The sequence below is a fragment of the Vombatus ursinus genome, unplaced genomic scaffold (genome assembly GCF_900497805.2).
Source record: "Vombatus ursinus unplaced genomic scaffold, bare-nosed wombat genome assembly UNPS02014812.1, whole genome shotgun sequence".
In the NCBI taxonomy this organism is placed as follows: Eukaryota; Metazoa; Chordata; class Mammalia; order Diprotodontia; family Vombatidae; genus Vombatus; species Vombatus ursinus.
This window is the reverse complement of record NW_020954590.1, coordinates 42,600,981-42,625,711: the sequence shown is the minus strand read 5'-3', so window position 1 is coordinate 42,625,711 and position 24,731 is coordinate 42,600,981. Positions and strand designations below refer to the sequence as shown.

At 36.7% G+C, this 24,731-nt stretch overlaps 1 protein-coding gene across 3 annotated transcripts in view; it reads right to left on the bottom strand.

The window, feature by feature from the left end:
• LOC114054055 (lethal(3)malignant brain tumor-like protein 4) overlaps positions 1–24,731 on the bottom strand; it is a 504,773-nt gene that overhangs the window by 374,497 nt on the left and 105,545 nt on the right. For 2 of the 3 annotated variants that reach the window (XM_027877122.1, XM_027877124.1), the window contains exons 2-3: positions 6,205–6,284; positions 5,571–5,673 (exon numbers count right to left, since the gene is read on the bottom strand). In XM_027877122.1, coding sequence (XP_027732923.1) covers positions 5,571–5,642 — 72 coding nt within the window. In that variant the 5' untranslated portion in view covers positions 5,643–5,673; positions 6,205–6,284. Of the gene's footprint in view, positions 1–5,570; positions 5,674–6,204; positions 6,285–9,895; positions 9,964–20,381; positions 20,401–24,731 lie in introns of those variants that run through there. The other variant, XM_027877123.1, reaches the window with a different exon arrangement.

Genomic DNA, 24,731 nt, shown 5'->3' with positions numbered 1-24,731 from the left:
CTACATTTTCTTTTCAGTCCAGGAAACAGAAAGTACCAGTCCTTACATGGGCACACTATACTATATGATCTGCCAAATAACGTCCTGATTTAATACATTTGCCTAAAGTGGAAGCTCTAAATTACTCAAGCCTTGGTTTTTGAAATATTCAACTATCCACAACAAGTTATAAATGTATGATTTCTGAGAGCTAACAAGACATCAGACAGGATGTCACAAAAATGTCTTGAAAAATCAATAAAATATTCCATGTAATTTATCTATTAATTTTCTTCTATTTCATGAGGTATTCGCAGCTATATAGCAGCTCAAAACAAAAACCTGAGTTTAAAGACTCCTCTATTATTTAAACACTGATCATAGAACTCTGAGTAATTAATTTAACTTCTCAGTACTCCCAGACAATCCTCTAGTCTAAGACTATCAGTTACAGAATCATTACAGCTGCTTTGATAGAAGGAATTTGTTCTCTAGGAATCCCCTACACTTATATAATTAGAGGTCCATGCCCCTCTCCCTTCCCACTTACCTCCCCAACCCCAATTTAAAAAAAAATCAAAAGATTTGAAAATCAAAAATGTTTTTTAAAAATCAAAAGCTTAAAAACAGCTCTGATCTACTATGAGGATTTTATATAACATATCTATATAGACAAATTTATGCAGTCGACATCTAGAAGGAAAATAAATAAGTAGGAGAAAAGGTAAGTGGTATAATAATGCAACCTGCTAGCTTTTTCCCCATGGCAAATTCAACAACATCCAGTACTACCCAATGGTATATAAAATGATGGTCTCATTTTCAAAGGGAAGTCCTTTATCCCATTTCCATTCCTCTTCACCCAATACAAACAGTAATCTCTAATGAAGTTTTAATCTCGAGACTGAAAAGGTGATAAAAATCACAGTTCAAAAATCTAATAGGAGCTCCCACTTAAACAGTCCTTAACATTTGCAAGGCACTGTATATACACTACCCCATTTGACTTACTACAAGAAGTAGGTGCTATTATTATCACACGTACTCTACTAGGAAACTAGGACTCAGTTATGTTAAGAGATTTTCCTATTGTCACACAGCTAGTAAGTATCAGAGGTGGTATTCACACCCAGGATGTCCTCACTCCAAGCCCAATACTGCTCCTACTACCTCAATCTTCCTCTTGAGCCTGCAAAGATAACAGAATGTCTACCTGGGTCACACTCAATTCTATATAATACCAATATGTTACCTAATGTTTTTCATAAGTACTAGAACACTTTATCTCCACATCGACCTGTGAATTTATTTACCTAGAATTTATATGGATAGCTAGGTGGCCACAATGGAATCAGGAAGACTCAACTTCCTAAGTTCAAATTCAGCCTCAGACACTTTAGCCCTGTTTGCCTCAGTTTCGCATCTGTAAAATGAGCTGGAGAAAGAAATGGCAAAGCACTCCATTATCTTTGCTAAGAAAATCCCAAATAGGGCCATGACTGAAATGACTCGATGACTGCTGTGTTTCCTTTCTATCACCTCCGTGCTGTGACCAATACCACCACCTTAGTTCAATCCTTCATTACTTCTTGTCATAGACTATTATAATGCATGGCACACTGAACACCCTCTCATCTCTTCATCTCTCACTGCTGAAATCATTCTTGCTGCTGCATAACAAACAGCTATGATCATATCATCACCCTATCCCAGAACATTCATCAATTACCAATTATCTAGTAAAATAGTACAACTCCTTAGTCTGGCAGTCAAGGCCCTTTGCAGTGCAGCTCCATTCTCTACACACACACACACACACCCACACACACCCACACACATCCACACACACCCACACATCTTGTCCTGCCTTCTACCTCAGCAGTGCCTTTGCTCATTCCATCTTTAATGCCTGCAAAGAATACCTACCTCTTCTCCTTTCTATCTGTTGCAATCTACCCCTCCCTATCAAGTTCAGGAGCTGGAAGCGTTTCCTAATGCTTCTATACAGAAATGATCTCCACCACCTCAAAATTTTTAGAGTAGTTTATTTGGAACTCTCTTATCTATTTTTCATTTTCTAATCTGTATTATATTTACATAAATAGCTATTTTACATAGCATTTGGAGCTTTACAAAGCACGTTATGAAAACAAACCAAAAAACTATCCAGTAAAGGAACCTAGGGATTGTAAAGAAAACTAAATGGTAAAGTCTGAGAATTGTGCATTAACCCATATCTATAAATCCCCAGCTTCTACAGAATCCTTCTCATAAAGCAGGCTCTTTATAGAGTTTTGTGGAACAAATGAATTTCATCTGCAGGGATATAATAGGCTTCACACAAGCCAGAAAACTGAGCATAATTTTGAATTTCAGAATAATTTGTACTACTGTTACGATCAATTAATCCTACTTGTTGGATAATTTTATAAAATTTGAAAAGATAATTGCTTATTTCATACATCTACATGTCATAAATCCTACTTGTAATTAATTTTTAAAAGAATCATTTTAAAAAGAGAAAAAATGAGGATTCAGTCTCTTGCAAATCCTACCAAATAGGTATAACACTTAGAGAGTTAATAAGGAACAAATACAATCAACTCACAAAGGATGAAAAAGTTAGATTTGAAAACTGAGAACAAACCTCAGTGTTCCCCTCCCGTAGAAAAATATGGAAAGTGTGAATATTATTTGCATAATAAAGCACCAGAAAATAAATTCAAGATAAATAAAATTCTCTGCCTAAAAATTTCCATTCACTGATTTACAATCCAACTATTCGAGAGAGAGGATTAGCAAACAGGGAAAACAATCCAAAAGGTTTAATGTTCTCTTCCTTCAATTGCCTACACTTTATCATGTTCTTTTACTGTAACAGAATAATTTTTTTTCTAATTAATTAGCTTCTACATTTCACTGGTCATAAATTCAAATTGGATGAAAGAAAATAAAAAGAATTAAAGTTTTTTATTCCTTGTCAATTTTTTATTACTTGCCAATTTCAAGCCACCATTTTGGAAATAAAAATTCCTTTGTGCCTTTACTTCCCTGAGAAAGAAAATCTTCCCAAAGATTAGATTTCCCAATATCATGCTGGATTTTTGTCTTTCTTCACATGCTCAAAATTTAATATGGTGCCTGGCACATAGTAAGTGATTAATAAATGCTTGTTGATCTGTTACCATAGCATCAGTGCCCCAGAGAGCAATACACACAGGCTTAATGAACATTAAAAAAAAAAAAAAAAACACTGGAAACTGATTCAATAATCCCCATAATAAACTGCAACTTGAAAATGAACTATGTTAGACATACATACCAATATTCTTTTCTGTATTTTAATTCTTCACGATATATTTTTGTTTTTTATATTGTTTATATTTCGCAGTATGTCCTTCTTCCCTTTCCCTCCCAAAGAATCATCTCTTATAACAACAGATAAAAATAGAGAAAGGAAAAATCAATTCAGACTAAATCTTATATCAAATGCAGTTTCCCACACAATCTCCTGACTTGTTTGAGCAGGGATGGAAATGCATTCTCATACATCTTTTTGGGAACCAAGCTTGGTCATTACAATTTCACGGCATTCAGATTTGGTTATTTAATTGTTATTTCTTCTTACAATGTTGAAGTAATTATTTCTATTGTTTTCATGGTTCTTCTTACTTTATCTTGTATTAGTTCTTGTAAGTGTTTATACGATTCTCTGTACTCCTCATAGTCATAATTTCTTATAAGACATGAATAGTTCATGACATTAAGGGGTAGGCTGGAGCCAGCTCATATTGGAGAGATGAATAATTAAATTTTCAATGAGAACATTTACAACTTGGAAATCAGCAAATGCTACAAATCAAGGCTTGTTTTATTGTTTTGTTGATTGGCTAGACAAGAAAGTGACAGAGAAGATATTAATAAAGCAGATGAAACTGAATAGTGTGAGATGTGGGGGAGGAACAAAGTTAAGATGGCAGTTTAGTCAATCACTAACCATTTTAAAGGTATACCATTTAATAGGCACTGAGCCAAATGCTAAGGATACAAAGAAAGGTAAAGACAGTCCTTGCCCTCAAGAAGTTCATAATCAGATGGAGGAAGACAACAATCAAATATGCACAAACAAGCTATTTATGAGCTAAATAGGGAATAATTAACAGATTGAAGACACTAAAATTAAGAGGGATTGGGAAGAACAGCAGAAAAAATACAGTACAGTTTCCCACCAAACCCAGACGTTCCACCAGAAGTATGCAGAGCCTAGAGCTAACAAAGTCCATAGACAAGAAGCAGATGGGAAGAATAAACAAATAAAAAAAAAAAGAATCATGCTATAAAGAGTTATTACAGAGACCAGGAAGCTCAAAATAAAAACAGAAAAGAGAAATGAGTCAAACACATCTACAAGCAGTCTCACAGAACACTGGACAACATTAGTCAAATATGAGACAAACCAGAATTCCAGGAAGAATTAAAGCAAGAGGTTTTTTCAAAAGATTTTAAAAGATAATTTTAAAAAACAAGAGCAATTGGGGGGGTGGATTGGGAAAAATGAAAGCTAGAGAAGAAAGATATAATTAAAGAATTAACAACTTGGAACAAGAGGTACAAAACCTTACCCATTATGAAAATAAGAATGGACCAAATAGAAGCTAATAACTCCATGAGACATCAAGGAATATTAAAACAAGTCAAAAGACTGAAAAAAGAGGAAAATAAGGTATTTTTTTTAAAGTGATCTGGAAATCAAAGGGAAGAGAAAAAGTTTAAGAATCACTAGAACACACGAAAGTCATGACCTAAAAAAAAAAGAAAAATAGGCTGGATATCATATTTTAAGAAATCACCGAAGAAACTTTTTCAAATATGTTAGAATCGGAGAGCAAAGTACAAACTAAAAGAATTCATTGGTCACCTCCTGAAAAAACCCCAAACAAAATCTCCCAGGAACATACAGCCAAAACGCAGAGTTCCCAGGTAAAGAAAATAAAATATCACAAATAGCCAGAGACAAAGAAGTCAAGCACCAATGTACCACAATCAGGACCATATAAGATTTAGGAGTCACTATTACAGAGTCAGCTAGGTGGCTCAGAGGATAGACTGCTGGGGCTAGAGTCAGGAAGAACTGAGTTCAAATCCAGACTCATATATATTTAACTGCTCAATGCTCTCGGCAACTCTTTGATACTCTAAGTTGCAGAGATGATGTAGAAGAAAGAGTTTCCTTACCTGGGAGAAACTGCCTGTATCAGTGATATCACAGGTCTAATTCCTATCCCTATTTTACTTTTACAAATTGATAATTCTCTGCATTCGGCATTCTGAACAGAACATACATGGTTTTACAGAGTCTATCAGTATGTGAATTGGCCAAAACTACAATTCTGTGTACATAAAGTATATATAAATATAGATAGATGGAGACAGCCAGACAGACAGACAGAGTCAATCTTAATCAAGTCCTAAAAATATAGTGTGGATGAGAAACCTGGTAGTGATGATTAGAAAAGGAATGTACAATTATGCTATTCATTTTACACAGAAAATCAACACGTATGCTAAGGGATCAGATGTTCAGGCCTTACCCTGCCTCTCTCCTGAGTCAGATGGTCCCTTGAATCTACATTGCGCTTCCTCTTTTTATGGAGCTGTTTCATTGTCACGTTCTCACTCCTCACCAGTGATTCTCTACAAGACAATATAAAATGAGAAAAGAAATATTTTTCTACAGTTCATTAAGCATGCTTTAAATTATAAATCTTACAAATGGTGATTAGGGACTGCTTCCATAAACATATTAACAAAAATTACACAATGGATCTGCAATCCTCAATAAATGAATGAAGCTATAAAATTTTAAACAGAACCATGCAATTATAAGTAGAAGAATTATTCTTCAATGCATCTGGAATTTACTTCCAAGACAAATATTACTGCAATTGTTATGTCAGGTAATTTTTGTTTTGTTGCTTAGCTGATTAAGTATCACACCTAATTCTCCAAGGTGGAATTGATTAAGTATCACACCTAATTCTTCTGGGTGAAGTAGGAAAATTAAGTTTTAAAAAATGCAGTATACTATTTGCAGAACAAATTCACATTAAGATATCTACAATGCATTTATTACTTTCAACATGCTTCTCTTCCCCTTAAATGATGATTTGGGGAAATATATCACAGTCTTTCCTCTTTACGCTGCCAACAAATAATGGTACTCACATTTTCTAAATGACTAGAACTGTCCAGCCAAAGGCAATAGTCACCAAAGGTCTGAGTCATCAAAAGCATATCACAGCACTCTGAAACACAACAAATGAAAAAAAGATTTCAACATTAAGATATAGATATATACACATATACTTATATGCATAAATGTATATTACAAGCATATATGTCTATTTAAATAGATGTACATGCACATGCACATACATACACATACACCTAGGAAAGTGACTCTTACAACAAACATTTTCTCCCATAAATTTTTTGAATGTCTACTATCAGGTGTGTGTATGAATCAATATATAATGTGTGTGTATGTGTGTGGGTGGGTGTATATGTATGCATATATATAAAAATGTGTGTATGTATATGTATATGTGGCTGCATACATATGTATTCATGTTAGCATGCATGCATGTGTATATACCTTCTGCAAGAAGTCATTCCCAGTCTGTCTTAATCTTGTTTTCTGTTTGAGATTTTATCCTGTATACATCCTGTTTATTCAAAGTCATTTGTATCTAGCTGTTTGCATGCTGTCTCCCTCATTAAACTGTGAGCTCCTTGAGAAAAGCAGCTGTTTTTGCCCAGTGCTAAGGCACAAAAAAGGGACTTAAATAAATGCTGATTATTACTACTAGGTCTATATCCCAAAGAGATCAAAGAAAAGGGAAAAGCACCTATTTGTACAAAAAAAAATTACAGCAGCTCTTTTTGTGTTGGCTAAGAATTAGAAACTGAGGGGATGCCCATGAACTGGGAAATGGCTGAACAAGTTGTGGCAGAACATGATTGTGATGGAATACTACTGTGCTATAAGAAATGACGAGCAGGACAGTTTCACAAAAACATGGCAAGACTTATATAAACTGATGCAAAGTGAAGTGGGCAGAACCAAAAGAACACTGCACACAGTAATAAAAATATTTTAACAATGATCAACTGTGAAAGACTTAGCTACATCAAGACAATGATCCAAGACAATTCTAAAGGACCCAAGGGGAAAAATCTTATCCACATTCAGAGAAAAAAATGATGAACTCTGAGCACAGATTGAAGCATACTTTTTTTTCCTTTATTTTTCTTGGGGGTCTTTCGTGTATTCTTCTGCAACATGGCTAACATGGAAATATGTTTTACATGGAAAAAAGTAAATTAAATAAATGCTGGTTGACTTACTAGCTGACTTTGGGCAAGTCACTTTAAACTCTCTGAGCATCATCTCCTTAATAAAATTAGGGAAGTTAGTTTAAACAAATACAAATCGTGGAATTTTAGAACTGGAAGGAAATTTAGAGATCGATAAAAAAAAATTCCCACTATACTAATGAGAAAAATAAGGCCCAAAGAGGGGTAGTGTCTAGGGGGACAACCTGGGTCTTTTACCTGCCAGTTCAATGAATTTCCACTTCATCACACTAACTCCTGATGTTTTAAATCCCCTCTAGGTCTAAAATCTGCATACCCATGAGTTCAAGTGATTTATAAAACAAAACATCAAAAAAATGTTATGCCTCATATTATATAGGAAAAGGAAAAGGCACCCCTCTGAATCAAAAAACCAGTATGTCACACCTAATCAGGTTTATATTTGTGACCAATCTGTCAACTGGATTATGGAGGCCATTAATTGATCAGTTCTTGATTTGTAAATAAAATTCTTATTAGAATGCTGTTTGGCTTTACTGTACGTAGTTACTTAGCTTACCAATCTCCTCATTTTTCTCTAATGTACAAAAGACTGTTCTTCATGGCCAGTAACTATTTGCTTCAATTGAGAAGCTATTCATATCCCTGAGAGATGTACTTGTCTGACTGAACTCAATAAAATAACATTCATTTCATGGACTATAAACAAAATTTATCATGACTAGCTCCTGGTGATATCTATTATGCATTCTATGCAAATGAACTATTTAGATTTGATGCCTCTGGCAAAGTATTATTGCACAAGACATAAGCACCACCCAGCCTGGCTCACCTTTCATTATTAATAATGTCCCAGAACTTAGCAAATTAAAAGCAATCTGTCTGTTTACAGTCCTCCCCCCCAAATTCCATCTCTTTCTCTGCTTCTCATCCAAGTTATCATTCTGCTTTTCCTTTCAATGGAAGTTTTTTAAACACCATCAATATGTAAGAAATGTGATGTAATGGTAAAGGAAGAGGCTAGACTTGGGGTCTGAAAGTCAAAGAATCAAATCCTACCTCATTCATGAAAATGTATGATCTTGGGCAAATCACCTGACCTCTATTTGTCTCAGTTTCTTCCTCTATAAAAAGGGGATAATAATAGTTCCCACCTCACAAGGTTGTTGTGGGGTTCAAATGAGATAATATATGTAAAGTGCTTTGGAAATCTTAAGTGTCATGTGAATGCTATTATTTTATGAGATAAACATGGGTTTTCCATGTTTCATAAGAGAAAGAACACATGCCATACTATTTAGAACAGCTTTAAAAAAAAAATTCAATCACAATGGTCAAAGGATATGAACAGACAGTTTTCAGATGAAGAAATTAAAGCTGTCTATACTCATAGGAAAAACTGCTCTAAATCACTACTAATTAGAGAAATGCAAATTAAAACAACTCTCAGGTACCACCTCATACCTATCAGATTAGCTAATATGATAAAAAAAAAAAGAAAATGATAAATGTTGGAGAAGATGTGCGAAAACTGGAACACTAACGCACTGCTGGTGGAGTTATGAACTGATCCAACCATTCTGGAGAGCAATTTGGAATTAGGCCCAAAGGGCTATAAAGCTGTGCATACCCTTTGATCCAGCAATACCACTATTAGGTCTCGAACAGATCACAAAAAAGGGAAAGGGATCCACAAGTACAAAAATATTTATGTCATTTCTTTTTGTGGTAGCAAAGACTTGGAAATTGAAAGGATGCCCATCGATTGGGGAAAGGTTGAACAAGTTGCGTATATGAATGCAATGGAATATTATTGTTCTATAAGAAATGATGAGCAAGTAGATTTCAGAAAAACCTACAAAGACTTACATGAACTGATACTCAGTGAAGTTAGCAGAACCAGAAGAATACTAAATACAGTAACAGCAACACTGTGTGATGACCATCTCTGATAGACTTAGCTCTTCTCAGTAATACAATGTTCTAAGACAATTCCAAAGGACTCAAGATGGAATATGCTACCCACATCCAAAGAAAGAACTATGGAGTCTGAATACAGATTGAAACACACTACTTTCTTTTTTTTCTTTCTTGCATTTTTTCCCTTTTGTTCTAATTCTTTCACAACAAGACTAATGTGGAAATATGTTTAATATGATTATACATGTATAGCCTATATCAGATTACATGCCGTCTTGGGGAGGGGGAAGCAGAGGGTGGGGGAGAAAAAAAACTGGAATTCAAAATCTTAATAAAGTGAATGTTAAAAACTATCTTCACATGTAATTGGAAAAAATAAAATACCATTAAGGGGAAAAAATTCAATCATGCTATTTACCTATATGTGATATTTAACAGTATCTCTTTTCAGCCCAGAAACAATAAAGCTAGACAAGAGAGGTTCCTAGCCAGAGACAATTAAGCATTCAATGCCATAGAGAAAAAGGAACAATTAGCCAGAGCAGAAAATTAAATGAAATCTTTTAATCCCTTCAAATGCCAGTTAAGAATGTATACAGACCAACCAACCACATCTCACCTGAAATAAACTTGACTTCATTTTCTTGGCAAAATATCAAAATATCACAGCTAGTACCTGGATTGCCCCTGTTATACAGCATAACAAAAACAGTCAAAAAATAATATCCACAGGGGCTGGCTTCCCAAGAAAGGTGGGGTTCACAATGAATAAACAGGAATGGCCAATCCTGAAGATATATAACTATAACACTTAGGGTCACATATTAAAAGTAGTAGTGATTCAGAGGGAAAACACCCCTAGGGGACCGTGGCTTTTGCAAAATGATCTAGATATTGATCTTTAAATCATAATAATAACAGTTAACATTTATATAGAACACTTTAAAATTGGCAAAACACTTTACATACATTATCTCATTTGAGCCTGACAAACACACGAAATAAAGAGGAAAATGGGGCCCAAGGCAGAGGAAGAATTAAAATCCAGGTCCTTTACCTCCAAATCCCTCCACTCTTTCCAGGGCTGCCAAGCTGACATCAATTGATGTGCCAAAGCTTACTTCCCTAGAGAAACCCTAAGGTTTCATAAGCTGTTTACTCGTATTTACACACAATCCTAACAAGCTGAGTTAGCTGTTTTTGAAAACTAACATATCTTATAATCAAATTCCAAAGCTGGAAAGGAGCTCAGAGAGAAAGAAAGTGCAGGAAAACATGACAGCTGGCCCAAGAGGATAGACTGAAAGGACTACTAAAAAGTGGGAACAACACCTAAAAAGCACAGCAAATTAAAGGCCATTTAGGGTAGAAGCATAGAACATACATGCCCTAAGAGACCCGAAAGGCAGAAACGTATTATAATACAGTACAATAATTTATGTTCAGATTGATGACAATCATTTTAAAAACAGGTTAAGTTCTGTTCATCCTTTAATTTTTTCATTCATTTTTAATATCATAATCATGTGTGGATATAGGTCCTCATCCCACCTCACCCCGAAATGAACCAAGAAAAGCAGGTAATCAGAAACAGCAGAAGAAATGACCATGTCTGACAATGCACACAACATTCTGCTTCTGTAGTCTCTTTGGGGAGAGAAAGGAGATAGATATTATTTATTATCAGTTATTTATTACAACTATCTGTTATAATTACTGAATTCTCCCTTTGGATTATTACTAATAGTAATAACAATAATAATAGCTAACATTTAGAAGGCAAGTACTATGTACCAGGCACTGGGCTAAGTGCTTCACAATTACCTCATTTGAGACTCCAAACAACCCTGTGAGGTAGGTGGTAGTATTATCCCCATTTTACAGATGAGGAAACTGAGGCAAACAGAGGTTAAGTGACTTGTGCTTTACTAAGTATGTTACAATTACTATTTCATTTGATCTTTGAAACAATAGTGTGAGGTAGGTGCTAGAATTATTTCCATTTTACAAATGAAGAAACCAGGGCAAATAGAAGTTAAGTGATTTGCCCAGGGATCAGCTGGTAAATGTCTGAGGCAAAATTTGAACTGAGATTTTCCTGACTCCAGGCCCAGAGCTCTGTGCACTATAATGCCACCTAGCTGCCTATATTATTAGATTGTGTCTATTGATCTTATGATTCTTTTTATTTTACTCTGCATCAGTTCACACAAATCTTCCCATGTTTCTCCAAGTTACTCAGACTCATCATTCAATCATTCTATTCCATTATATTAATTTACCATAGTTCAGAAAAATTTCCCAACCAATGAGCACCTATTTTTTTCTAGCTCTGCTGCCACAAAAAAATTAATCATACATTTTAGAACATTGCTTCCTAACTGTCTAGTATGTCATGGACCCCTCTGGACGGCTCTGGCCCTCTGGGGAAGTCTATGGTCCCCTTCTCAGATTAATGTTTTTAAGTGCACAGAGCCTGATACAAAGAATTACAATGGAAATCAATCTTATTGAAATACAATTTTATATCTATATGAATATCTCTCTCCACACACACACACACACACACACACACACACACACACACCTATGTATAAAAATAAAAGTTCATGGACCTTAGGTTAAGAACCTCTGTTTTAGAAAATCCTTTCCTAAGTTATTAAAGTATGTGTGAGCATGTGTAAATTTATACATTTTACACTTATACAGATAAGCTTTCAACTATCCAGAATAGATAGAAAGAGTTGAAGATTTGTACCAAATACTGCACTATTATTCCAAAATACAACCTTAGGGTAGAAGAGACAAGAATTAATATCACAGAACAGAATCAGGAGAACATTGTACATAGTAACAGCAACATTGTGCAAGGACCAACTTTGATAGACTTAGCTCTTCTCAGCAATGCAATGGTAATTCCAAAAGACTCTCATGATGGAAAATGCTATCCACATTCAGAGAAAGCACTATGGAGTCTGAATGAACATCGAAGCATACTATTTTCTCTTTTTTGTTGTTGTTTTTCATACTTCTGTTCTGATTCTTCTCTCACAACATGACTAATGTGTAAATATGTTTAATATGATTGTACATGTATAGCCTATATTGGATTGCTTGCCATCTTGTGGAGGAGGGAGGAGAAGAAAGAAGAAGGGGAGGGAAGGAGGGAGAAAAAAATGTGGAACTCAAAATCTTATAAAAGTGAATGTTGAAAACTATCTTTACATGTAATTGGAAAAAACAAAATACTATTAAGTGGAGGGAAAAAAAGAATTAACACCACATTAGATACATGGGATGAATGAAAGTCAACAAGCATTTATTAAGTACCTACAAGGTGTCAGACACTATGCTAAGCACTTAAAAAAAAAAAAACCAGCAAAAAAAAAGTCCCTGCTCTCAAGGAGCTCACAATCTGATAAGGGAGACAACATGAAAACAACTATGTACAAACGATATATATAATTATCCCTTCCACATCATGACTTTCCCCACTGCAGTTTTGATATACCACGGGTCAGCATAAGAAATTAAATGGGAATTTTTTGGGATTTTTGCAGAAGCCACAGATGACACAGAGCTTATGATCTAATACTTAACCTAAATTTTAAATTAGGTACAATAAACACCAATAAAAGAAAAAAAAAGCAGACTTCTTCTCTGGTACAAAGGGAGAGCCAAAAAATCTTACACAGATTTTCCAGAACGTGGGGGCACCGTATCCCTACCCGCCACAATGTGGAAAGAATAACTTTATAAGCAAGACAAACTGGAGAAAATTTCAGAGGGAAGGCACTAAGATTAAGGATGGCAGTGGGAAGTCAGGAGGAAGAGACGAGACAATGAGTCAAGGATGATAGCAAGGTTATGGGACTGGGTAACTGGAAGTGTAGTGGTACCCTCAATAGGAACAGAAAAGGTTTAGAGAGTATCCAGGAGAAGAGGGGAATCATCAGTGTCAAAGGCTACAGAGGTACAAAGAGGTTAAGAAGGATCCAGATTGAGAAAAGGCTATTAGATCTGGCAATGCAGAAACCACTGACAGTTTTAGAGAGAGTGATTTCAGCAGAATGATGAGGTCAGAAGCCAAATTTCAGAGGGTTTAGAATGGAGAGAACGTAGTAATTGAAGGAATGGGAAGTGTGCAGGAGGGGACCAGGGTCCTCTGAGCAGGCAATGTAGAATAGGGAACAGGTGACAGCTGAGGGTTCAGAATCACAGGGATAACGAGAGCATGAAGGGCTGGAAGTATTCTATCCACTGAGGAATGGGCTTATGCAGAGTATCACTGGATGGGGGGGAGAGAGAGAGGAGGGAAGGAGGGAGGGAGGGAGAGAGAGAGAGAGAGAGAGAGAGAGAGAGAGAGAGAGAGAGAGAGATCCATTGAGGGAAGCAGCTTGGGGATCTACTAATTAAGAGTGGGTCTGATCTGAGAAAGGCCTCTAGAACTGAGATGCCAAACACTTGACCTTTGGGGAATGATGACCAACCCAGATTAAAATGAAATTGGGAAATATTTAACAAAACAAAAAAATACTATCGAACACAGATAAAATTAACATATGGTTTTCTAAGTCAATATGTGCTCCACAGGGAGCTTTATGTATAGTTTTGTGCCCCACCCCAATTCCTATTTGAGTTTGATATTACTGTTCTAGAGCACTGCCACCTTCAGACCTTTGCTGGGGCAAAGACAAAAAAACACTATAGGCAGGTTGCCTGGACAGGGATTGTAGCAGAGCTCACCGAGAATTCCAAGGAGCACAGAGACCCTAAAGTCACAAAGGCAGTCAGGATTTGAACTCAGATTCTCCGACACCAAGACCACCACTCTTTTTTGATGACACAAGTCCAAGGATTGGCTACATGCAAATCCACATTGGAAAGCATCACTGGGGAGCATGACCCATTCAGAAGTCACTTCTGAGTGTCCCCACCTGTGCAAAGAAGCAGACAAGATGATGCTCCCAAAAGTCTACAGTACATGAACCCCCTAATTCTGACAACACAGAGTGTGGTAGCAAGAGATAAAGGGATTACGTGGGTAGGAACTCTGAAAGCTGGGGTTGTTTGTAGGTAGCTGCCATTAATAAGTCAGGTTTTCATAACTGGGATTGCCAATCATACTGTGGGAGCTTTTTTAGGCAAGTATATATCTTAGATTCCATTCAAGGAAATACAGCTAACTGAATTACAAAAAGTCAGCATCACCTATAGGGTTTTCCTAGGAGAAAATGTTTACCTATTTTACTTTTATATTTATTTCATAGTACTTCATGTATTTTATATACTCTCCTAGAAACTACATTATGTTCTATTTCACAAAAGCACAATCTCAGTGACTTTATCCAGGCTATCTTCCATGCCAGGAATGCACTCCCTCCTCACCTCAAAAATAATGCCTAGCCTCCTTCAAGGCTCAGCTCAAGTTCAGGAGAAGATTTTCATGATCCTCCTTTCTTCTCCTTCACTCCCCAACACAGACAAGTTGGTTCTCTCTCCCTTTTCAAATGATCATCAAGTTTCTTATCTACTTACATGTCACATCACCCCAAGAGAACATAATAAGCATGAGGTCAGGGATCACTTTTTGTCTTTTAATCCCCAGTGCTTAGCACAGTGCCCTGAAGATAGTTGGCATTTAATAAATTTAATAAATAAATTATGCCCCACTCCCCAGGAAGAGATTCATGACAATTATGTTTATCATTGAATGAAGAAGGCACATTCTTCCTAAAAAATTCTGCTAGATTCCTAAGAGACAATGAGTACGTAACACTAGAATAACTTGAGAAAATGCTGCTACAATAAATGTATCTACTGGTGATGACATTTTGAATACAGTGGCTTTCTAAAAAGTGACGTGTGAAAACACTGCCGAAAGAAAATTTCCCCAACATCACATATTTAAATGTTGTTCACATAATTCTCCTCCCAGTGATTTCTTTAAAACATTGGCACTTGAATCATAACAAATAGTACAGTTGCCAGAGATGATTAAGCAAGTTAAGAGACATGAGGTTATCTTCTTACTGAGGCAGGTAGGCGGCATAGCGTATAACACGCTGGACTTCGAGTTAGGAAGACGAGTTCAAAATCTGCCTCGAGACATCACAGAGCAATATAATCCTGAACAAGTCTAAATTTAAGCTTTCTCAGCCTCACTTTGGGCATCGAGGTGACACAGTGGATAGAGTGCAGGGTCTGCAGTCATGAAGACTCATATTCCAGAGTTCAGATCTGGCCTCCAACACTTACTAGCTGTGTGACCCTGGGTGAGTCACCCAACCCGTCTGCCTCAGCTTCTTCATCTATAAAATGAAGATAACCCTATCTCATAGGGGTATTGTGAAAACCAAATGAGAAAATGCATACACAGTTCTGCTATAATGTGTTTCAAAAACACCAATTTGTTCCAACCCAATTGATACAAGGGATCATTCCGAGTATAACTCAAATTTTGAATTTGCTTCTGCCTAATTTCTTTCACAAGAAATGAAAAAAACTCAGAAAACTATCCCACTTTACGATAACTCACAAGCTACAACACTTCAGACTTACCCACTCGCACAAACAAACTTTCAGGTCTTTGTCCAAGTACCCTATTGATTGTATATCTTCTGGTGAAGTAGGAGCTCTGAGGGGAGAAAAGCTGGTTTGCACCACACCCCCACTCCCATCCTCTTCCACCATGGTCAGTGGAGCCAATTTGCCCAACCTGTGGGATGCAGATAGAGCCACTACACATGCATAAAACTGTACTATCATTTTTTTTTGTTAGATTCTATTTTTTTTATGTGTCACTGATGAAGTTCTTAAGTGGCCCCTAACTCCATTTTCCCTATAAAATCTGTGCATTTTACGGTGTTATTTTGCATAGCAAGGTACTTTCTAGGAACACATATGTCCATTAGAGTAGAACTGCCTGTATATCTTAAAGTGCTTAAAGAAGGAAGAAGGGGAGAAGGAAAAGGGGGCGGGAGTACCCCTAATGTACTTTTCAATTTAATCTATGTTGCTAATGCTCTCCATCACTTTCCTAAGTTTAGACAGTCAACAAAACAATATATCAAACTCTAATTTATACCATTTACTGATTTCCCAGGTGTGAATGCCTAAGCTGAAAATTTAACAATGGGCTCTCAGCCCAATGGAGCTTGCTACAGAACCCCTGATCTCAGTTTATCCTACTCTTGGTAGAAATACGTGATTTCTCTCAGTAGTTGGCTATATTGCCACCAATGTGACCCCTTTTCATCAGCCTTGGACAGCTGGTGCCCTGCCTGCCGTGTTATTTCTATGAATCGTTTTTCCTCTGGCCCGAGATGATTCACTGAAACAGAGACCGACAAAACAATTTTTGATGATCCTGGCGCAGGTAGTTCATTACTCCTCATGTAGAATCACAATCAAAAGTACATGGTAGGCTACAGCAGGCATTCTAAACCTGGAATTCACAGACCAGCGGTTCCAAGGGCAGATTTCTGGGGGGTCTATAAATCTAGATGAGAAAAAAAAATGTACATCTTTATTTTTACTAATCTTTATCCAAAATGCAGCATTTTCTTCCACTGTGATTTTTTTTTAATTTGTTCTTAGAAGGAGCCAGTAGGTTTCACCAGATTGTCAAAGAGGTCCAGGACACAAAAAAGGTTACAAACTCATGGGATAAAGGGATGCTATGTGAATTTTGCAGTACCTTCTTTTTACTTCCTTCTTCTGATCTCCTTATGTGGACTTTCGGAAGTGGGCTAGGAGCAGATGGAATGATCAGGGACCAGAGGGAAAGGGGAGGATGACCATGACCATTCCACCAGAAGCTACAGTGCCATGATGAATGGCACTATGGAAACCACCATATCAGAGACCACTTTAGATCCTAGGGCAGTTACAGTGAATGAAGGTCAAGAGGAGAAAAGATCCAGAACTTCTGAGACTACTACAGTATCAATACTCTTTTAGCTGCTGACCTCAGGAAGTTGCCTTTCTCTATGTTCACATTCCTAAAATGGATATTAAGAGTAGACAGAACCCCTTTGCTGTCTTCTCAACTTTCCTGGGTTTTGTTCATTTGTTTTGGGGTTTTGATTTTTTAAGTCCATAAGTCTGAGATCCTACACAACCCCTTCACCATTTTTTTTTCCGTAAATTGAATATATCTAAGGATATATCTGTCCAACTGCACTCAAGGGCCTAGGAGAAAAATGAAAAAAAAAATGACTAGGAGATGATCAGATGCAAACACTAGTGTTTGGTCTCTTTCTTTTTTTTATTTTACTGTTAACACACAATAAACTTCTTGTCACAGACTGTTAGTCTCTGAATTCCCTAGGAAGTGACCTGAAAGGATGGAATCCACTATTGGATGGGGGTTGGGAGATAGATAAAGAGAGCAAATTTCACATTTTAATATTTTGATATTTTATTCTAATTCCTAGATTAATGTGAGACCTCATCAGCAGGAAAAGAGATATCACAGCTGTTCCAAAGGCATCCAAAGAGTTGCTCATTGGGGGTTTAGGATACTGCAATTTCTATTGCTATTCTCCACCACCTCCCAATTCTTCAGAGAGATGGCTTAAGTAGATTCCACACAGTAAACAACTTATGTATCATAGTGAGCTAATTAAACCACCTTTCTGGATAAGTAAAATGACACATTATCTTTCCAAAGGCTTAAGGAAGGCAAATCAAAGTCTAGTATAAAAGATTCTGAACCAGCCCCTCAGGTGAGAGACCCTTGGATCCAGTTTCAAATTTAATACTCTCATTCACTCAGGTAGGCCAGTTATGGTACAAAGAAATGGGTTATAACATCCTACAACTCCTAAGAAAAAAGGTTAGTGATGTAGTATACCACCTGGTACATAGTTAGTTGTATAAATTATATCCACCACTCAGTGCTTTCAGACTAATCCTGAAAAAGTCTTGTGATAATCTTCCTGACATGGTAACCAAGACATCTTTATCCATTCTCTGCTTCTCCTGTGTGTATGTGATATTCTAAGTCATTTACCAACAACATGTATTAAGGACTTCTGTGTACGGAGAGTACTAGGACAGATACAAAGTCTGGATAAGTCCCTGCCCTCAGAAAGTTTACAGTCTAATAAGAGTCACTGTCCATGCACTTCAAATGTTCCTTATATGAACATAACAATTTTGTGAGGTAGCTACTATGAATATTTTATCCCCATTATACAGATAAGGAAGTTGAAGATGTCAAGTGACTCATATATCACATAGCTTAGTAAATGTTGAGGGTAACCTTCAGCCAGAACCATATTCAGTTCTTTGTAAAAAGCAGATGACAGGATTTAAGAAGTGGGTTCTTACTTTATGGCCCACATGATATCACAGGGAAAATGGCCTAAGACCATCTCTCACTGCCACCACAAAAGGATTGTCTCTGTCACTCTGATCCCTTGTTTACTGGGTTCAAAATCTGTATCTAAAAGTGTCAAGGCTCTCAGAAATCAATGGCACTTTCAGGGACAAAAAATACCATGTATCACAACACACTAATCATGCGGGTATTACAGCTTCCTTGACTGTTCTAAAATCAGTAAGGCTTTTGCAAGCTAAAAATAATACATATATATGCTCCTTTACAATAGCAATCTATGCCCTGTGGCTCTCCTAGAAAGTATGAATTGTTACTTGAAAGTTTGTTTTTTCATTTTTCTCTTGTTTCTCTTATTGATCTTTAAAATTCCCCATGTTATGCAGCTGGCTGGATTTCTTTTCCTCCAGCTTCAAATCTAACCCAATGGTACAAGAGAGTCACAGGTCAAAATAATTATATCTTGCTTCTCTGGAGCCACATTTTTTTATCTTCCCACAAACTGAATCTATATTTTTCAAATGAATATCCATTTTACCCCTAGACAATTCCTCTTGATTCTATTCTATCAATTTCTCAGCAGGAGCCACTTTGTAATATAGATAGATCCCTTTCATATATACCGTAATTTTTTAAAAAAATAACTGAACTATGGAGCCCCTCTAAACTCACCTAAGAACTTGTTAAAATCTAAACCTAAATACTTTTTTAAACTTACTAGCTTATCATTCCTAGATTTACTCAATTCCATATGTATAAGTATGTATAGCTGAGTACATGATTATATACATGCATATACTTATATATGTGTAGTTGAGTAAACCTGGGAATGGGAAGCTAATGAATTTAATAAATATTTGGGCGAGTTTAGAAAGGCTACATAGCTCAATTATTTTTTTAAAAATACAATATGTGAAAATGATATGTCAGAAAGTGGATTCTACTGAGGAACGGATATGCATATATATATGCATAGCTGAGTACATGATTTTATGCATGTATATACATGCATACTTGTATACACAGATGATAAATCTAAAATGCTTATATATGCATAGTTATATATATGTGCAGTTGAGTCTATGCATGTGTATGCCTCAACTGTAAAATGGTGATAATAGCACCTACTTCCCAGGGTTGTTGGGAAGATCAAATGAAATAATTATTATAAAGCTGGAGGAGCTTTGGGATAATGAATACACTAACACACTATTGGTAAAGCCATGAGTTAGTCCAACCATTCTGGAAAACAATTTAGAATTATGCAAGAAAAACCACAAAACCATTTATACCCATTGTCCCAGAGATGCTACTAATGACAAAAAGAAAGAAAGGTCTCATATACACCAAAACACGTAGAGCAGAATTTTTGCAGTAGCAAAAAACAGAAACAAATTAGGTATCCACCATTGATGGCAGAATGGCTAAACAAAGTGTTACATAAATGTTAATTTGTGTAAATGGGATTTATTTTGTACCACAAGAAATTATGAATATGAGCAATTCTGAAAAATTTAAAACTCATAGGAACTGATGCAAAATTAGGAAAGCAAAGCCAGGAGAACAAAATGTACAATAACCATAATAACATGAATGAAAACAGCATTAAATTTCAAAAAACTGCAATGTCCAATCTTGTGCTAAGAGAAACAGATGATAAATATGAGGACCTAAGTTCCTGGGGATCAAGGACTATTTTATCTTGTATGTTCAATGTATAGCATAGTGTCTTTTACAAAAAAGGAATCTAATGAGTACTCACGGAATTTAACTGAATTTCCTTGCTGCAGGTAAAGGCTACAGGAAAAGAATGTGACATATGAATCAGACACAGGCATTTTGAAGGTCAGCTCTGATTGACTATTTTTCTTCTTAAAAGAGAAGATTCAGGAGAGGGAACAGTGAGAAATGACTGATTTTGTTAAAAGGCATCAATAAAACATTAAATATAGTTTTAAAGAAGAAAAGTAACAGGATGGAAATGCCTTTTTCAAATGTTATAAGCATGGTTAGAACTTGAAATAATTAATGTTATCACTTCTTAAGCATTATCAAGTATTGACTGAGCACCAATGTAGCCATGGCACAGTGGATAGAGCACCTGCCCTGGATTCAGGAGAACCTGAGTTCAAATGTGGCCTCAGACACATAACACTTACTAGCTGTGTGACCCTGGGCAAGTCACTTAACCCCTCTACCTAGCCAAAAAAAATTTAAAAAAGAAATAACTAGGAAACAATGGAAGGATAAATTGTTTGGCGCTAACCAAGTACAACAGGTGCACAAATAATGAAGAGATCAGTTCAGAAGAGGCTCCTGACAAGACGTGGAATCTGAGCTAGACCTTCAAGCTGGTCCAAATTTAGATAAAGGAGAACTGCTTAGAAGTAAATGGGGAGAGAAAACATTCAAGAAGGGGACAAGAGAATGCGCAAAGGAAAGATGGAAAGGAAAAAAAAAGTAAGAGGTCCATATTTTCCAAGAAATGACAGTGTTAGTCAAAAAGAGGGTTTTTTTAAAAGATATTTACCTTGAATTACTACAACCAAAAAATGTAACAAAACCTATGAATTCACAGGTAATAAAAATCAAATGTCATTATTTCTAAGAGAAGTATTCACAAATATTGCAGAAATTCCATGTGTGTGTGTGTGTGTATGTAAGTATTTGAATCTATTTCTCTCCCATCTTGTTCAATATAAATTTTCAAATCAAGCTGATGACAAAAGGCTATGACAGAAATCATGAAAAATAAATCCAAATCTAAATATCTCCAAAGAGCTATGCTTGATTATCCATAGGCTTCGGAAAAATGTCAATGAAGTTTCTTTCTTTCTTTCTTTCTTTTTTTTTAATTTTTACACTAGACCTGTGTTCACTGGCATAGGGAACTCTCAGTGAGGATGAACAACCATGTGGCAAATTACAACCTATGAGAGTTGCCCTGAAAAGCTAAGCGACTATCCAGGGATGGTCACAGGCTCAGGATATGTCCAAGGAAGGCTTCTGAACCTGGGGCTTCCTGACTCAGGGGTCGATGTTCTACTTATTGTGCTACATAGCCTCTTACATTGAAGTTTATCTAAGGGAAAATGTCGCTTTAAAATTTATTTTCACTTAACACGAATTCTTCTTGGGTACCATTTACAAAGAAAACCATTCACTCGTTATTTGTTCAAGAAAAGTGTCCTTTTTTTAATGTTTTGTTTCTGAAAAAAATATTTGAAACCATTTCTGTCAGCAAGAAACTTAACTGACAACTTTGAAGAGGTTGGAAGACTTGTGAAAGAATTATTAAACTCTGTGAGCAACACAGAGATGAAGGGGAACAGACAGAAACAAATGGTTGAGGAACTAGACACAAGGATGAAAAATGCTATCTACTTCCAGAGAGAAAACTGAGAGACTCTGAGTGTAGAATGAAGTGTGATTTTTTCACTTTATTTTTCTTGTCTTTTCTGGGCAACATGGCTAGTATAGAAACATGTTTTGCCTGATTTCACATGTATAATTGATATCTTATTACTTGCCTTCTCAATGGGTGGCAGAAGGGCGGAGGAAGAAAATTCACAACTCAAGAAGAACTTGAATTAATATTAAAAATAAATAATAAATTTGGAAGAAAAAAAGGAATTGGACACAGGGAACTTCATGCTCCAATTTCACGCTCAATAACCCTTCCAATATGGGAAAAATAGTCAAGGAAACCTAATCAATAAGGGATAGGGGTGGGGGTGAGGGAGCCCAAAATGAAAAACAAAGCCCTACTCTGGGAGGCCAGAAACCCAGGCTCTGGTCCAAGTTGTACTTGTTGTCATGTAACTCCGATTGAGCCCCATGGCTTTTCAGGTGTAACAGACGAGAAGCTGGACCAGGTCCTCCGGACCTGCTTGGCCTCCAAGCAGCCCCTTCTTACCTGGTGCAGAAACAGGGAAGCGATTTCAGAGGCAGCCCCTGATCCTTCCATAACTACCGGACACCCAGCTAGCAGACGGCTAAAAAAGAAAGCAGGTCTACTTACAGAACAGCCTGCAGGGTTCACAGACAGGTCAGAGGAACATTTCACCGTGTAACATCCTGATTAAGGGCCTTGATCAGTGAATCCATTTGCAGCCTCCTCTCCCCTCCCTCCAGTGCCTCAATGTGGTGGGGAGGAGGCCCTGCAAACTTCAAGGCTCTCACAGTGGGCTGTAAGCTCAGCCAAGGTCTTCAGGAGCTGGAGAGTTTTCAAGTATGGGCCCAGGGATAGATGGATCGTGTGTGCCTCTTGTCTCAGGACTAGTCTCACTAAATTCAAAGAGGATTATAAAGGGCTCGTGTTCAATATATATAAGAAATTGAGTGAAATCTGTAAGAGTGAGAACCATTCTTACAAATGATAAATGATCAAACGCAATGAACAGACCATTGTCAAAGGAAGAAATCTAAGCTATCAGTAATCATACGAAAAACAAGCTCCAAATGACTAATAAGTATAGAAACACAAATTAAGTATTTACAAAGTTCCACTTCATACTCATCAGAATGGCAAAGATCACCAAAAAAAAAAAAAGAGAGAGAGAGAGAGAGGAAAATCACAAATTTTGGAGATGTTTCATCTCAAAGGCTCTGGGCATTTTCAGTGATTGCCCCCCATGCCTGGAATGTTCTTCCTCCTTATCCCTACCTCCTAGTTTCCTTCAAGTCCTAACTAAAACCCCACCTTCTACAATGAGCCTTTCCCAATTCTTAATTCTACTACCTTCCCTCCATTGATTATTTCCTATTTGTGCTGTATGTAGCTTGCTTGTACATAGCTGCTTGCATGCTGTCTTCCCCATTAGACTGGGAACTCCTTAAGGCCATCTTTTTTTATTTCCCCAAAGCTTAGCACAGTAGGCACTTAATAAATGCTTGCTTTTTCTTTTTGGGGGGGGGCAATCAGAGGTTAAATGACTTGTCCAAGGTCACACAGCTACCAAGTGTCTGAGTTCACATTCAAACTCAGGTCCTCCTGACTCCAGGACCAGTGCTCTCTCCACTGCATGACCCAGCTGTCCCCCCTTTTTGCTGTTTTGGAGAGTTTTTTTGGACTAACTGCTTCAGGAAATGAGATACATTGATTCACTTCTGGTGGAGTTATGAATTGGCCCAGATGTTTGGAAAGCAATTTGGAACTATGTCCAGAAATTTATCAAACTACGTATACCACTGACCCAATGATAGCATGACTTTAAATCAAAGGAAGAAGAAAATGACTCAGATGAACAAAAATATTTATAGCAGCTCTTTTATGATGGCAAAGAACTGGAAAATAAGAGGGTTCCCATCAACTGGGCAATCTTTGAATAGATTATAGTACATAAACTTATTGTGCTGTTAAGAAATGATAAATGGGATGGTTAAAGAGAAATCTGGGAAGAGTCATAAGAAATAATGCAAAGTGAAATGAGCAATAACATAAAAATAACTTACACAAGAACAAACATCACTGTAAAGACAAATTACTTTGAAAGTTATAAAAACTCTGATCAATGCAATAACCATCACAAATCCCAGACAACCAATGATGAAGCATGCTACCCATCCCCTGCTAATGACGTAAAGAACTCAAGATATAAAATGAAATAAAGTTTTTGGACATGGCCAATTGAAAGCTGGATGGCACGACAGAGCACCAGGCCTGGCGTCAAGAAGAGTAATCTTGACTTCAGCTGGACAAAAACATAGAAAGTATCTTTAAACTCCATAGAGAACAGCATCTATCATAGGGTTATTGTGAAAGATAGTGCATAGTTTTGCTACAAAGTATTTCAAAAACATGAATTTGTTCCAACCCATTTGATAACTAGGGAACATTCTGAGCATAACTGAAATTTTGAGTTTGCCTCTGTCCGATTTGTTCCACAAGAAATGAAAAAACTCAGGAAACTACCCACTTCGTGACAACTCATAAGCTATGACCCTTGGGACATCCACCCCCGCAATACACAAGCCAACTTTCAGGTCTTTGTCAAAGTAAAGTACCATATTTACTGTATAACTGCAGGAGCTGTGAGGGAAGAGCTGGTTTGTACTACACCCTCACTCCTATCCCCTTCTATCATGGTCGCTAGGCCCAATTTGCCCAAAT